This window comes from Thalassophryne amazonica, chromosome 1 (genome assembly GCF_902500255.1).
Source record: "Thalassophryne amazonica chromosome 1, fThaAma1.1, whole genome shotgun sequence".
Lineage (NCBI taxonomy): Eukaryota > Metazoa > Chordata > Actinopteri > Batrachoidiformes > Batrachoididae > Thalassophryne > Thalassophryne amazonica.
In genome coordinates, this window is record NC_047103.1 from 45,136,567 (window position 1) to 45,153,876 (window position 17,310).

General features: G+C 39.6%; 1 protein-coding gene across 1 annotated transcript in view; it reads right to left on the reverse strand.

Annotated features, from left to right (window-relative positions):
* dlec1 (DLEC1 cilia and flagella associated protein) overlaps positions 1-17,310 on the reverse strand; it is a 79,008-nt gene that overhangs the window by 18,791 nt on the left and 42,907 nt on the right. The window contains exons 21-31 of the mRNA XM_034168929.1: positions 16,728-16,878; positions 16,299-16,415; positions 16,032-16,153; positions 15,736-15,927; positions 15,595-15,662; positions 15,354-15,505; positions 13,363-13,478; positions 9,785-9,855; positions 9,489-9,709; positions 9,142-9,297; positions 8,903-9,025 (exon numbers count right to left, since the gene is read on the reverse strand). Of these exons, the coding sequence (XP_034024820.1) occupies positions 8,903-9,025; positions 9,142-9,297; positions 9,489-9,709; positions 9,785-9,855; positions 13,363-13,478; positions 15,354-15,505; positions 15,595-15,662; positions 15,736-15,927; positions 16,032-16,153; positions 16,299-16,415; positions 16,728-16,878 (1,489 nt within the window). The remainder of the gene's footprint in view (positions 1-8,902; positions 9,026-9,141; positions 9,298-9,488; positions 9,710-9,784; positions 9,856-13,362; positions 13,479-15,353; positions 15,506-15,594; positions 15,663-15,735; positions 15,928-16,031; positions 16,154-16,298; positions 16,416-16,727; positions 16,879-17,310) is intronic.

A 17,310-nucleotide genomic window follows, 5' to 3' on the forward strand; every position in this document is an offset into this window, starting at 1 on the left:
TGGTTAGAAAATATGTTCCACATAATGATCAAGGTTTGGGAGAAGCAGTTTTTCAAATAGTTGTACCGACCTCCTTGCGTGGTAAAGTCCTTCAGACATCACATGGTGTTGTGGCTGGTCATCTAGGTGTGCGGAAAACGTATGACAGAATTTTGCGTCATTTTTTCTGGTCACACTTAGAGGTTTGGCCAGAAAGGTTGATTAAAACATGTCATACTTGTCAACTTACTGGTAAACCTAATCAAGTTGCGAAGTCAGCACCCTTGTATCCGATACCGACAATTGGTCAGCCACTTGAGCATCTCATCAGTGTGTTGGGCCTTTATCACGTTGGAAATCGGGTCATAGCTACTTGCTGACAGTAATGTGTCAAGCAACTAGATATCCGGCTGCCTTTCCTTTGCGTACTATCACTACAAAGTCTGTAGTTAAAGCTTTGACTCAGTTTATTTCTACATTTGGTATTCCAAGGATCATTCAGTCAGATCAAGGTTCAAATTTTACTTCCAAAATGTTTGCTCAGATTCTGACGCAGTTAAAAGTTAAGCACAACAAGTCAACAGCGTATCATGCTCAGTCAAGGAGCATTAGAGCGTTCTCACCAAACTTTGAAGTCGTTGCTCCGTGCATATTGCACTGAACTATCTGCAGATTGGGAAGAGGGTTTACCTTGGCTTTTGTTGGCTGCTCGTGAGGTAGTGCAGGAAAGTACAGGGTTTAGCCCTAATGACCTAGTGTTTGGGCATAAGGTTAGGGGTCCTCTAGCTGTTCTCCAGGAGGGTTGTTTACCTGAGGAGCCACCACAGAACTTGACTGCTTTTGTCAATGGGTTTAGGTTTAAGTTGTACCAAGCAGGTGAACTTGCAAAACAAAAATTGGAGTGTTCTCAAAAGAAAATGAAGCAAAAGTATGATAGGGAATGTGAATTGCGTGAGTTTTGTCCTGGGGACAGAGTACTTGCTCTTTTGCCGTTGGTTAATTCTCCGTTTCAGGCAAAGTATTCTGGTCCTTATACAGTTCTGCGAAAAGTGTCTGATCTAAACTATCTCATTGAAACTCCTGGACATAGGAAAACTTCTAAATTGTATCACGTGAATCTATTGAAATTTTACCACACGAGATTCTGATCAGAGGGATACTGGTCATGTGGAGAGGGCAGCGTTGGCTGTTGTGCCTGTTACTGCCCCTGGTGGTCTTGATCGTGAGGAGGGGGGAGAAGAGGTAGCTTTGGCTGCAGATGAGATTTTGAGAGGACGATTAAAGAATTCGCAGACTTTGGAAAATCTTGGTACTTTAGTTGACCACTTGGATGTTGAGAAGCGTATTCAATTAGTTGGGCTAATTAAAGTATCCAGCTTTATTTTCTGACACTCAAACTCATTTAACTGAACATGACATAGACATCGAAGATGCTAAGCCTATTAAACAAAAATTTCTGAGAAGAGGCGACAGTTGGATTCTGAGGTACAGCATATGTTAAATAATGGTATTGCAGAACCATCCCATTCTGATTGGGCTTCACCTTGTTTGATTGTTGAAAAGCCAGACTCTACTTTTTGACCATGTACAGATTACCGAAAAGTAAATGGCATTACAAAAGCAGATCTCTATCCCCTGCCTAGGACGGAGGACTGTACTGATCAGGTAGGGTCTGCCAAGTATGTAAGTTTGATCTTTTGAAAGGATATTGGCAGGTTCCACTTTCTCAACGGGCACGTGAGATTGCTGCTTTTATAACACCATCTGGTTTGTTTTCATACACAGTGATGCCTTTTGGACTCGAATGCTCCCGCCACCTTTCAGAGGCTGATGAACCATGTAGTCTCTGGTTTAGAAGGGTGTGCAGTGCATCTTGACGATGTGGTTGTCTACTTGGATTCCTGGGAGGAGCATGTCCCGAGAGTGCAAGGCTTGTTTGATCGGCTGGTGTGGGCCAGGTTGACTGTAAACTTGGCAAAGTGAGTTTGCCAGAGCCACAGTCACCTACCTTGGTAAAGTGGTGGGTCAAGGTTTTGTCCGTCCCGTGGAGGCTAAAATACAGGCCGTAAGGCAGTTTCCTCCTCCGACTACTAAAAAGGAGCTTATGCGCGTCCTTGGGATGGCCGCTCCTTCTGTAAAAACTTCTCTATGGTAGTTGCCCCTCTGACCAACCTGTTGAAAGCCAAGGTTGAGTTTTTCTGGTCCACGCAGTGTCAGGAGGCCTTTGATTTAGTTAAGGCATTGCTGTGTTCCGCTCCGGTGTTGGCAGCACCAAATTTTAGTAAACCTTTTACATTACAGGTGGATGCCAGTCAGATTGGGGCAGGTGCTGTACTTCTACAGGACAATGATCATGTTGAGTGCCCTGTAAGTTTCTTCTCCCGGAAATTTAATAAGTATCAATTTAATTCTGTAATTGAAAAAGAGGCTTTGGGCCTCATTTGGGCTTTACAGCACTTCGAGGTCTATGTAGGTTCCGGGTCGACTCGGTTGACTGTATTCACTGATCATAATCCGTTGACCTTTTTGAATTCTCTGCAGAATCCCAACCAGCACCTTATGCGTTGGGCCTTGTTTTTACAACCGTACACTCTTGACATAAGACACATCAGTGGCAAAGATAACATTATTGCTGATGCTCTTTCCTGTGCTCCTTTAACCTAATGTGTTTCTCTGCTCCTTTTTGCCTCACTATTTGTCCTCCTGCTCTTAAACTGCTCCCCAGGTACCAGGGCTGCTGGGTGGAGGTACGAACAGCTGGTGGAAGGGTGCAGAAAATACTGTATGCACAGGTATTATTTTGGTTGGGTCTTATGTACGTAGGTCTGTTTGGATGAGAGTAGTACCCTCATTTTAAGGAGGGGGGTGTCACGGCCCTCCCCTGCCTGTTGTGGGAGGCTCCCCACGGCAGGCAGGGGTGGGGCTGCTTGAGTGGTGGCACCTGTGCTGTTAAACTGTTTGTGCTGTGCTCATTCACTCTCTCTGCTCTCTCCCCACCAGGTAACCCATTTGGTTTGTCTTCAGTTCATTTTTTGTTTTAGTTACTTTTGGTTTTCACACGCCAACACATTTGCACCTACATATTCATGCACTGCATACACCACTGATTCTTACTTACATTCGCATGCCTTGTATTTATGTTGCATTTTATTGTTTGTTAAATAAGCTATTTTATTGGCTTCAACCTTTTGAGTTATTTCCCCATTCCAGTTAGTTTGTTTGGGTTGTGACTTGCCGTCGAGCCAGGCTTGTTACATCCATTTATTAAAATAATGCAACAGAAGCTTCCCGTTGACTTCCTAATTACCTAAGGAGGTCATGTCTTCAGCTCTGTTTTCATGTCTGATCGTTAGTGGAGGCTCTCAAACACTTGTACACATTTCAGTAAAATAAGGTCCACAGGTAGATCTTTATACAAGAAAAGGTTATCTAAACATGGAATCAGTTGCAGAGCCAGGACCAGGATAATATTTAATTCAAATTTTTAGAATGTCTCCTATTGTGGTCTGTTATTTGTATGTGGGCAAAATTTCTCCATCACTCGCACTTCTGATCAGTTAAGGACAGATACAATTGTATGCAAATGTTCGGGCACCCCTGATAATGTTCATGATTTTCCTTTATAAATCATTGGTTGTCTGAATCAGAAATTTCAGTTAAATATATCATACAGCAGACAAACTGATATTTGAGAAGTGAAATGAAGTTTATAGTATTTACAGAAAGTGTGCAATAATTAAACAAAACTAGGCAGGTGCATAAATTTGGTCACCCTTGTCATTTTGTTGATTTGAATACATTCAACACTAATTATTGGAAAACAATAGGTTTGGAAAGCTCAATGACCCTTGACCTCCTTACACTGGTGAATCCAATCATGAGAATGGGTATTTAAGGTGGCCATTTGCAAATGTTTCCCCTCTTTGCATCTCTTTTAATGAGTGGCAACATGGGACCTCTAAACACCTCTCAAATGACCTGAAAACAGATTGTTCAACATCATGGTTTAGGGGAAGGATACAAAAAGCTCTGAGGTTTCAGCTGTCAGTTTCCATAGTGAGGAAATGGAAGACCGCAGGCACAGTACTAGTTAAGGCCCGAAGTGGCAGGCCAAGAGAAATCTCCGATAAGCTGAAGCGAAGGATGGTGAGAACAGTCATAATCAACCCACAGACCTGCTCCAAAGACCTATAACATGATCTTGCTGCAGATAGTGTCTCTGTGCATCGTTCAACTATACAGTGCACTTTGCACAAAGAGATTCTGTAATGCAGAGTAAGCCTTTTCTGCGTACACGCCACAAACAGTCGCTTGAGGTATGCTAAAGCACATTTGGACAAGCAGCTTCATTTTGGAATAAGGTGCTGTGGACTGACGAAACTAAAACTGAGTTATTTGGACATAACAAGGGGTGGTATGCACGGCTGAAAAAACACAACATTCCAAGAAAAACTGTTACCGACAGTAAAATTTGGAGGTGGTTTCATCATGCTGTGTGGCCAATGCAGGTAATGGAATCTTGTTAAAGTTGAGGGACACATGGATTCCAGTCAATATCAGCAGATTCTTGAACAAAACTAAACCCTGTCTGTCTTCTGGTCTATTATATTTTAATTAATTTAATATATCATAAGGAGGTGCTAATCTACCAGTTAAGCACTGGGTTTCAGACCAGAGGATCCTCGGTTCAAAACCCAGCCAGACCAGAAAATTGCTAAGGCAAGGTCCATAATACTCTGGTCGCTCCTGGTATGTAATGAGCAGCTTGCATGGCAGAACTCTGACGTCGATGTGAGTGCGAATGGGTGAACGAGAGGCATAATTAAGTGCTTTGAGCTTCTGATCCAGATGGAAATGTGCTATATAAATGCAGTCCATTTACTATATTTTAGATCAGAGCCAATTATTGGGTTTGCTTCATTCTTGCAGGGTTTCTATTGTCTTGCCAGTGCCCCCTTACTCTGCCACACTGATTACTTGCAAATATTATATCACGGTATATTAGTTTGTAAATATTTTGTTATCAAATATTTTGTTATCAAATAACTTAAAGGCCTGTTAACCTCTGTACTGAAGAACCCAAGGGGTCTGTTTCATGTAATTGATAACAGGGTGACTCCGACATGGATCTATGAAGCAGAATAAATTAGAGTAACTCATGATATGTAATGTTTTGTAATCTACTGTAAAAGACACAATTTGAGGCTATTTAAGTTAAATATGATGCAAAGTTCATAAGTTCATATTTCAGTGTCATTTTATGTTATGTGTAGGTCATAAATAATGGTTTAAAAGGTTTTTTTTTTTTTCGCAGGAGAGAAGATAAGACAAATGGGAGAGCTTGTCGGTAAGTTTTAGCCTACACTGACAGAGTAGCTGCGGTGTCTTGCCTGCAAAACCACCTCCGCATGTTTGAGCTCTGGGTCATAAACAAACCGCAACACATTTTTGGCTTTCCACCCCATCGTCATTTTTTTTTCTTTGCATTTTCACTTTGTTTGCCATGTAATCTGCGCAAAATCTCAAAGTGCCATGTTTTTGGGCAGCGCAGGCCCTCCTGCTATGGCCTTCACCCACTTTGCTTCAATTCGGATGACGGACTGCTTCAAGTTTAGTGCACATAAACAATGTCAAATGTATGTGTTGTCTTTAATTCTGATGTGTGCCATTATAACATTCAACTAGTAGTAATTGTGGATTAATTGCTGTATTCTCTCTGAGGTAATTGGAGTGTAAACATAATTTTGTTGTTGTTGCACTCGTAATGACAATAACAATAAATCTCATCTTATCTCATCTCTCATGTTTCTGATTGGGACAGACAAGGGCTGTCTCTGGATGTAGGAGGAGTGGTGGCCAAGTGGTTAATGCGCTTGGTTTCAGTGCAGAAGGTTCCGGGTTCAAATCCCACCCCTGCCACATTTCTCCATGTAATGTGGAGTTGCGTCAGGAAGGGCATCCGGCGTAAAACCTATGCCAATTCAACATGCAGATCCACCTTGGATTTGCTGTGGCAACCCCAAGTGCAAACAAGGGAGCAGCCGAAGGGACTTACTATGCATTATATTTTAACCTTTTAGCGCCTTCGTCAAACAAGAATGTGCTGCCTAATTGCTTTAATCCATTGAGGCAGAGAACTGTCAGGCAGTTTTTCTGTCATCCGACAGTTTTTTGTTTTTTTCCCCCCCCACACATAATATAACCACTTTAATAATTGCCTTATTTGAACAAGAGCTGAACATGGACTAATTTAATTGTCAAACCTGCTCTTTAAAGGATAAAACCTGGATGAAAATCATTCTAAATCATAGTTTTTCCACACTCAAAGTGAAGTGTGTGCTCAAGATTGATCGTTGCTGCACTGCAGAAGTCTGCTGTTTACAATGAAGTGATCATTTGTAAACAGTTACATGAAAACTATTTTTTGTTTTCATGAGTGGAACCCCTCCCCACCGTCCTCTCCAACTGCCCCTTCCCCTGTACTTTTCTCGCTTCCCCCCTCCCGTCTCTCCTATAAACACAGACTCTCCTGTTCTCCTCCTCTGAGAAAACAGTTTCTGGAAACACAAAGCATTTAATGTGTAAATTAAACTGTTTATTTCTGAATGTAACAGCAGATATAGACACAGGATTACACAGACACAGCTCCCTGGACTATTTAATTAAGGATTTTGATGAAGTCGTTTCTTTCTGCGACTCTGAACTGAAACTTGACAGAGTTCTGCAGTGCTGGTTTTTTACTTTGAGAGAAAAAGAGAGTGAGAGAGATGCTAGTTTTAGCTGTTCCCTGCACCAGAAAGAAAACTCTGAGCTGTCGTACACATGCTCTGGCCTCATGGAAAATACAAATTGCTGACTGGCGATCTTTTTGTAAAAAAAAAAAAAAAAAGTAAAAGTAAAGGCCGAACTTCGTGACCAGTGTGTCTCTACATGTAGCGCAGCAAAATTAAACTATGTCGGCATACCAGCTGTTATACAACCCCAATTCCAATGAAGTTGGGACATGTGAAAAATGTAAATAAAAACAGAATACAATGATTTGCAAGTCCTCTTCAACCTATATTCAATTGAATACACCACAAAGACAAGATATTTAATGTTCAAACTGAAACTTTATTTTTGTGCAAATATTTGCTCATTTTGAAATGGATGCCTCCAACACGTTTCAAAAAAGCTGGTACAGTGGTATGTTTACCACTGAGTTACATCACCGTTCCTTCTAACAACACTCAATCAGCGTTGAACTGAGGACACTGAAGCTTTGTAGGTGGAATTCTTTCCCATTCTTGCTTGATGACTTCAGTTGTTCAACGGTCCGGGGTCTCCATTGTCGTATTTTGTGCTTCATAATGCGCCACACATTTTCAATGGGCAACAGGTCTGGACTGCAGGCAGGTCAGTCTAGTATCTGCACTCTTACTATGAAGCCACGGTGTTGTAACACGTGCAGAATGTGGCTTGGCATTGTCTTGCTGAAATAAGCAGGGACGTCCTTGAAAAAGATGTTGCTTGGATGGCAGCATGTGTTGCTCCAAAACCTGGATTTACCTTTCAGCACTGATAGTGCCATCACAGATGTGTAAGTTGCCCATGCAATGGGCTCTAACACGCCCCCATACCATCACAGATGCTGGCTTTTGAACTTTGCGCTGGTAACAATCTGGATGGTCTTTTTCCTCTTTTGTCCGGAGGACACGATGCCCATGATTTGTAAAAACAATTTGAAATGTGGACTCATCAGACCACAGCAGTTTTCCACTTTGTGTCTGTCCATTTCAAATGAGCTTGGTCCCAGAGAAGGCAGCGGCGTTTCTGGATGTTGTTGATGTATGGTTTTAACTTGTACTTGTAGATGTAGTGACAAACTGTGTTAACTGAATGGTTTTCTGAAGTGTTCCTGAGCCCACGTGGTAAGATCCTTTACACAATGATGTCGGTGTTTAATGCAGTGCCGCCTGATGGGTCGAAGTTCATGGGCATTCAATGTTGGTTTTCGGCCTTGCCGCTTCCGTGTAGAAAGTTCTCCAGATTCTCTGAATCTTCTGATTATATTATGGACTGTAGATGATGGAATCCCAAAATTCCTTGCAATTTAACATTGAGAAACATTCTTCAACTGTTGAACTATTTTTTCATGCAGTTGTTCAAAGTGGTGATCCTCGCCCCATCTTCGCTAGTGAATGGCTGAGCCTTTTGGGGATGCTCCTTTTATACCCAATCATGACACTCACCTGTTTCCAATTAGGTGTTCTTTGGGCATTCAACTTTCCCAGTCTTGTTGCCCCATCCCACTTTTTTTGAAATGTGTTGCAGGCATCCATTTCAAAATGAGCAAATATTTGCACAAAAACAAAGTTTATCAGTTTGAACATTAAATATCTTGTCTTTGTGGTGTATTCAATTGAATATAGGTTGAAGAGGATTTGCAAATCACTGTATTCTGTTTTATTTGTTTTACACAATGTCCCAACTTCATTGAAATTGGGGTTGTAAATGCCCGATACCAATATCTGCAAAAATGCTGAATATCGACAGCAATAATCTGCCAGGCCAATAATCACTCAACCCCTAACCAGTACCACCATCAAAACACTGGATGCAGCATACACACAACTATTTATGAAGGCTGCCACTATCACACAGCCTGCAGGCTGAAGATGCAAATATAAGGAGACCTACCGTCTCTCTTAGAAAAAGTGGCCATATATATCTTAGACACTACCACTGCTACCCAAAAATCAACAACTCAGACCATATCCTTTGAAACGCATTGGCGGGTTAGCAGTGGAGCAAAGGTAGGAGGGTGACTTCAATGAAGCAGTTAATTAAGAAGCTTAAGCATTCTGCAGATACCAAAAACCTTGTAATGTACCACATTCAATGGACACAACAAACAATTATGAAAGTGTTCTAGAAATGTTACCTTGGAATCTAGACTCATGAAACCCAGAGCCAATCCCACACATCTGCTCTCATGAGATGACCCAGAAATAGTTAAAGGAGTGAACGATGCATGGATGGTCCTGCTGCTCTTTGCTGGAATTACCTTGAGATGTGGGAAATACACTGACATTTAGACACCTTAATCTGTGGGAAACAGCATGCGTTTAATATTAGGTAAGAATCCCCCCCCCCAACAAAAAAAATAGTACTATAACATACTATTTGCTCTGGTGTGACACAATATGGGTAATCTGAGAAGTTACCCAAATGTGGTCTAATGTGGACAGAGGAGAGATTTTTCTTTGCATAGCGAGGATAAAGACTGTTTTCCTCTTCTACACCGTCATCCTGAGCTATACATTCCTGCTCCCCATCCTAAAATCAATAAGAAAAAAAAATAAGTTTAAAATCAAGACAAGAATCGAATACAGATTTTTGTTTTAGCTGCTTTGAAAGGCCGCCTGCTCATATTGCAGATGTGATAATTTCCCAAAGGACACATCACAACAAAATGAGCCATCAGTGAAGCTGATATATCTGTCCTGTGCTTTAAACGGTGCACTCACAGTGGTGCTCTGCAGTGAAGCATTTGCTCCCTCAGGGCTAAAGGGCTCACTACTGTCTCTGGATGTGTGACTGCTCCCATCAGTATTCCTTAAGGTTTGGCTGAAACCTCCGCTGCCGTCAACATCCTTAACTGGGAAGGCATCTTCACAGGCCACGGCAACATCCACGAGCTTGCGATCGTTCTCGTTGATGTTAGAAATCTCCCAGTCCACACGGATATCTGGCAGCAGGCAAACATTTGAATGACAAATGAGAAAATCTGAACTCAAACATTTTTATGTTGTGTGATATTTACCAAAAGTGGTGGGATTGTTGATGCAAAGAGAACGAGACACTGTGTCACCTCCGGATACATGAGTACCAAACCTAATGGTTTATACATCAAAGTTAAACTAATAACACTGCTTAAATCTGTGCTCCTCTTAATGATGGCATCACTATTTTATATAAAAAAATGATAACATTTAAATACACAGACCACAATGTACTGGACTTGGAGCACGATATAGACCCGGACAATAATTTCTTCTCAAATATCAATGACAGTTGTTGCTATTATACAGATGAACAGTTTAATCGGATCATTAAAACGGATAACAAATTATCAATAATCCATTTCAACAGCAGAAGTCTATATGCAAACTTTAACAACATTAAAGAATATTTAAGTCAGTTTAAAAAAATATTTAACATAATTGCTATATCAGAAACATGGATCAATGAAGATAAAGGAATGGATTTTGAACTGGATGGATATGAATTTAATTGTGTAAACAGAAAGAATAAGAGTGGAGGAGGAGTGGCTGTGTATGTGGATAAGAACATGGATTATAAAATAGTAGACAATATGACAACTGTGATTGATAACTTATTAGAATGTATAACTATTGAAATATGTGAAGAAAAAAGCAAAAATGTATTGGTCAGCTGTATATATAGAGCACCAGGATCTAGTATTGAAACATTCACTGACTGTATGGGAAAAATGTTCTCAAAACTAATCAAAAAACTGTGTTCATTTGTGGTGACTTAAATATTGATCTGCTCAATCCAAATAAGCATAAAATAACAGATGAATTTATCAGTATAATGTACAGTATGAGTTTATATCCAAAAATCACCAGGCCAAGCAGAATTACATCCCATAGTGCCACCTTAATTGATAATATATTCAGCAATGATATTGAGAATAACACTGTGAGTGGATTATTAATCAATGACATTAGTGATCATCTACCAGTTTTCATCGTTTATAATAGAAACCATCGGCGGAATCAGCCAGAGGAGAAAATAAAATACAGGCGAGTGCGGACAGAGGAAAACATGAACACACTAAAGAAGGATTTACAGGAGCAAAACTGGGAAAAGGTATACAGTGAAAGTGATGTTGATAGTGCATATGAAACTTTTTTACAAATATTTACATCATTATATGATAAAAATTGTCCAATTAAACAAGACTACAGAAAACAAAAAATCCAAGCTCGACCATGGATGACGAAAGGGTTACGAAATGCATGTAATAAGAAAAATACACTGTATAGAGAATTCATAAAACTAAAGACTAAAGAGGCAGAAAATAGATATAAGAAATACAAAAATAGATTAACTAATATTATACGGGTATGTAGGAAGGAATATTATAGTAACATATTATATAATAACAAAAACAATATTAAAGGAATATGGGATATATTAAATAGCATTATCAAAAATGGTAATAAAAAACAGAGTTACCCTCAGTATTTCATTGATAATAATGTCAAGAAGGAAAATAAGGATGAGGTAGTCAACGGTTTTAATAATTTTTTTGTAAATATTGGACCAAGCTTGGCAGAAAAAATTCCCGATTCCCAACCTGAGGATTTGGATAATAATCTCATAGAAAGAAATCCCTGTTCAATGTTCCTCACAGCAGTGGATGGAAATGAAATTATAGACATTGTGAATAATTGTAAATATAAAACATCTACCGATTTAAATGAAATTGATATGGTGGTGGTAAAACAGGTCATTGAATGGATTGTAGAACCATTAACATACATCTGTAACTTATCATTTCAAACCGGTAAATTTCCCAATCAAATGAAAATAGCTAAGGTTGTGCCGCTGTATAAGACTGGGGATAGACACCACTTCACAAATTATAGACCTGTTTCTTTGCTTCCACAATTTTCCAAATTATTAGAAAAGTTATTCAATAATAGATTAGACAAATTCATAAATAAACATAAATTACTTACTGATAGTCAATATGGATTCAGAGCACATAGTTCAACATCACTTGCATTAATAGAATCAGTTGAGGAGATTACAAACGCCATAGACCACAAATTACATTCAGTTGGAATATTTATAGATCTTAAAAAGGCTTTTGATACAATTAATCATGACATATTAATCAATAAACTTGAACAGTATGGGATTAGGGGGTTGGTGTTGCACTGGGTGAGAAGCTACTTAAGTAACAGAAAACAGTTTGTGAAGTTGGGGGAATATACATCATCATGCTTGGACAATGCTTGTGGCGTCCCACAGGGGTCAGTATTGGGTCCAAAACTGTTTCTAATTATATAAATGATATTGTCAATGTTTCCAAAATATTAAAATTAGTATTATTTGCAGATGACACAAGCATTTTTTGTTCAGGGGGGGATTTGCAGGAGTTACTGAGGAGGATCAGTATAGAAATGGGAAAATTGAAAATATGGTTTGACAGAAATAAATTATCATTAAACTTAAGTAAAACAAAATACATGTTATTTGGCTATTGTAATACAGATATACAGGTTCAGTTACAAGTCGAGGGGGTAGATATTGAAAGGGTACATGAAAATAAGTTTCTGGGGGTGATAATAGATGATAAGATAAACTGGAAGACTCATATAAAACATATACAAAGTAAACTGTCAAGAAGCATTTCAGTTCTAAACAAAGCGAAACATATTCTGGACCACAACTCACTCCGCATTCTTTACTGCTCACTGGTTTTACCATATTTACAGTACTGTGCAGAGGTATGGGGTAATACTTATAAAGGTACAACACAATCACTATCAGTAATGCAGAAAAGAGCTATAAGAATTATTCATAATACTGGCTATAGAGATCATACAAATCCACTATTTTTACAATCCAAATTCTTAAAATTCACAGACTTGGTTCATTTTCAAACAGTACAAATTGTGTATAAAGCAATAAACAATTTACTTCCAGCAAATATTAAAAATATGTTTTTTAACAGATCAGGGGATTACAGTCTGAGGGGGAAATTTAATTTAAAGCATCAGTGGGCACGAACAACATTAAAAGGTTTCTGTATTTCTGTCTGTGGGGTGAGGATGTGGAACAGATTGGGAGTGGGGCTCAAGCAATGTCCAAGCATGAACCAGTTCAAACAGCGGTACAAAAATATGGTTTTTTTCTGGGTATAGGGAGGAGGAAGGGTAATGAGGGTTAGGGTGTTTTTGTTGTTTGCTTCGGCTTGTAAATATATAGTATTTTGTATGTAAGTAGGTATGTGTAGGTGTATATTTATGTTTGTGTATATATATGTGTATATATGTATATGTGTATATATGTGTATGTTGATGTGTATATGTATGTGTGTGTATATATATGTATATATATATATATATTGATATCGGTTTAGGTGTGTAGGAATTTATGTGTATATGTGGCAAAGGGTATTACTGGTTGTGGGGAAGAAGGGGTAGGGATAAATAAGCTGATGCTTCACCCTACCCCTTTTCGGACATGTTGGGTACACAGTAGGAACTTTTTTGTTGTTGTCTTTACTGATCTAGCTTGTAATTGTTGTTGTATCAAATGTTCGAAATAAACAGTTTTCATTCATTAAAAAAATGATCTGACTGTATGGTTGGTCCCCGGTGTTGTTCCTTTGGACATGGTCCTGTCATCTGGAAGTAAAGCGGACAGCCTGTCACGGTCATCTGCATGGGAATGAGCCTGGGTTCAAGGTCGCCAACCTGTGCCAGGAAATGTTTGAAAATATTTCTCATTACAATGAAAAATAAAGTCTCTTTTGAGAAGACTCCTCTTTCAATTTGTCCAAAGTGGTTTCACTCAGAAGTAGTTGCTACATCTACGTATTAACACCAGTGATGAGCACATTTCAGCCAATCTGCTAACAGCTATTTAGCAAAGCTAACTTTTTTGTTAGTAAATTAGCTTTTCAGCTAACACTGAAAACCATTTGTGGAGCAATTATCTTCCACTAGATTTACTTCAGCTAACTTTAAATTAGCTAACTTTTTTTTATAAAGCTGAATGGTCAGAAACATTTGTAAACCCTTAAATCATAGGTTTGTTCCCATTGAAGCTTATACACTTATCCAATAAGCAAACGTAACACATAGCATAAAGGCAACAAGCATCAATCCAATAAGCAAACGTAACACATAGCATAAAGGCAACAAGCATCACCTCAAAGAGATGGAGCAGGAGGTGAACCAGAGCATTAATAAGAGTATTAATTACATTAGACAATTAAAATTATTGCCCATTTGCATTTTTAATTCTTAATATTTTTTGTTATATTCTTTCTGTACTGTGAACAAACTATATGGTGAATGGGAATTACTGTTTAATTTCATTCTTTTTTTTTTTTTTTTCATTTAATTATGTACATTTTGCTAGCTTGTTAGTGGAGCGGATAACAGCAAGTATACCCCAAAATCATGCAAATGGTGATACAAGCACCAAATTTAGCACAGTGGTAGAGATTTGGATAGCTTTTAATTTTGTCCAATTTGCCACTTGAAAATCCAAGAAGGCAGTCATTTTTTCAAGATGGTGTCCATTGGGACCTGTAAAAATGTAATGCTGGCCATTAGTCTGAAGCATGCTGATTTCTGCTTTGGCACTTTAAATACACTAGAAGTGACCTATATCATAGCTGTTGGCACTGAGTCATATAATTTTCAATGTGGCCACACGTAGGTAGTTCCATATTCATGATATGGTTGCCTACCTGCTTTTGCTGGTGCTTGCAGTGGTGGGAGAGGTAGTATCTTTGTTTCAGCAGTCAGCCACATACTGGAGCGTTTCATCACAGCGCTGTATGACAGGACCAGTTCAGCCACAAGTGTTTGTCTTTTGTGTGTTTCTGCCATTTGTCTTTAATTTTTCATGTTTTTTTGGCAGCCATCTTGAAAGAAATGGCTGTCATCTTGAATTCTCAAGTGTCCAGTAGAGCAAAAACATCATCATAATGGAAACCATACACATTATGACGAGTATATATCATTGTATGTGTAATTGTGAGTATAACTGAGCAAATGTAAGCCTTCCTATTAGGAAAGTCTGTTCAGTAGGTTCATTTTGGCAGCCATCTTGAAAAATAAATTATCTCTTTATGGTACATAAAGAACAGAGGCACCTTTTAGTCCCTTAAAGGTGCTTCTTCTGAATAAGGCTTAACCGGCCGATCCAGAGGTGAAAATGTCACTTCCACAGCTTCTATGGTCTAGGCTGCAGTATTGTAATAAGTGGGGGAAAAATAAATAATCCTAACAAAAACCACAGGGTTCCCAGCCGTGCCAGGCTTGGACCCCTAATAGAAAACGGAACAAAAACAATAGGTTTCCCAGCCCCGCTGGCATTGGGAACAGCTGTGCTTTGCAACCACTGTCCCTATCCATCGTCAGGCTTGAACCCCTAAAAACCAAGCCAAAGCTAAATTCATATCATAAAAATTAGCAGTTAGCGGCAGCTTAAGGTAAATGTTTTTGTTGTTTATCAGTTTAGAGGCTTCACAATTAACTTTTCAATTGGCAAGTTAGTGGTTATTGAAGCTAACTTTTAGGTTAGGCGCACTCATTGCTACATAAAACAATATGTACTTTGCACACGAGATAATCTCTGTATTCCCCCCACATCTCCGTGTAGGCAGTGACGTCCACAGTCTGGGTGTGAAATGGTCCCAGTATCCCACACTCTGGCAGGATGAGGAATGCTGCACCTTTTCCATGAGCCAGCAGCCTGCTCACAAAATCTGACAGCAGACACACAACACAGCATGTGAAGGACTGTCTGTTCTCAGCATAGTTTCATTTAACAAACTGACAAAACAGTAGGAAATACCCTCATGTGCTTTTTCTTCCACCTTCCTAGCTTGTGCAGAGTGAAGCGCCCTTCTGATATATGTGAATCTGCGATTCAGACATACACTTAGAGTGTGAATTTTTGAATCCATTACTGACATGAGGGAAGCAGCAGTATTACCGTGTCTGGGACTGGGTTTTTGTAGTTGCTGTGGAACACTCATGGCAGGTAAAATACTCTGCCGCTACACTGAATGGTGTAGGGACAGCCGTTTCATTGGTTATGATCAGCTGCTTAGTAACTGCTTTCTTCAAAATGACATCTCCAAAGTGAAGTAGCAGTGCTGAAGATGCCTGATCAACTGGAGTACAGCTGGAGACAAGAACAACAGAGACATCAGAAGTGGCAACATTCTGATGTCTCAAACTGGAGCTCATGAGGCTACTGGGTAACAACTTTTAGGTCAAGGTTATTACCGGTTGCTAGATAGTGAATAAGACACGCTCATTTTCTTGGGTTTTGAAACCAAGAAGTGAAGAACAAGTGGAGAGCTCATCATCTGGATCTCACAGACAGCCAAAACCTCAGTCAGCTCCAGCTGGTCAGAGACACAGACAGGACAGAGAACTGTTAAATTTTTCGAGTAGTGGTGAACATCACAACAGTCTGTCACAGTAAACCAAACATCAATGTTATCCTATGTGTCCAATCACGTGACTGTCCCATGTGTTAATGTTACTTACATCTGCATGAGAAGTAAAATGAATGGCGATGTCCATGTTAGCACAAGGAGCCAGAGTGCCAGATGAGGGTTCAAAACGGGCTGTACACAGAGCAGCATGTTTACCCTGGAGCTGGTCCTGATGGGGAGATCACCCAGCTCATCTCAACAAATGATACTATAATACTTATATATAAAAAGAGTATTTAACAAAGTGGTAACATTTTTCTATGACCTTTAACCTATGGACACTGATGAAGAAAAAAAAAAATTGACCATGTTAAATAAGCTTTTGACAACACTGAGCATCATAAAAACAGGCCCATCAACAAAGATTGCCACAGACATGAAGCACAAACATCCAAAGAACTCTTAATATTTTCATCTCAAATTCATTAATTGTAATAAAGATCTGAAATTGTGACAAAATGCTAGAATTAGTGCAGAGAACCTTCCAGGTGAAACAGGAAGGTAGCATGGTCTCGCTGATCAGTGTAACTTGGCTCTTGACAGGAACACCAATGTAGACATCAGACAGATGCAGTTCGCAGCTCAGCAGTCGAACGCGAGGAGTCTCGACATGTGCTCGCAACAACAGCTGACTGCAAGGATCAACACACAAGTAATCTGTCACGGCCCCATGTGTATGCCGAGTGGTCAGATCCCAAGTGTAGAAGTACAAAGACAATAGTCTTTTATTTTCTGCATCCGCACTGTTAAATGAATAAGTCCTACGTACACCCTCGGCCCTGAGGCCTGTTGGTGCTGATGTTTATGCCTGAATTCTGTGGTACGAAACAGATGAGTCTCTAGCGATTCTCCCTGGACAGGATTGCAGTCTGGTGCAGGTTACTTCCCCAGCCAATACTGACACCCTGTCCTAGCTGTCCCACTGCTGGGTGGAATGGGAAAATGCAGATGATATGTCTTGTCTAAGGACACAGACAGGTAGCGTAACTGCGAATCGAAGTCATGATTTTAGTAGCCCAATAACTCATCCACTGAGCTACCGGCTCCACTGTTAAATAGATTTA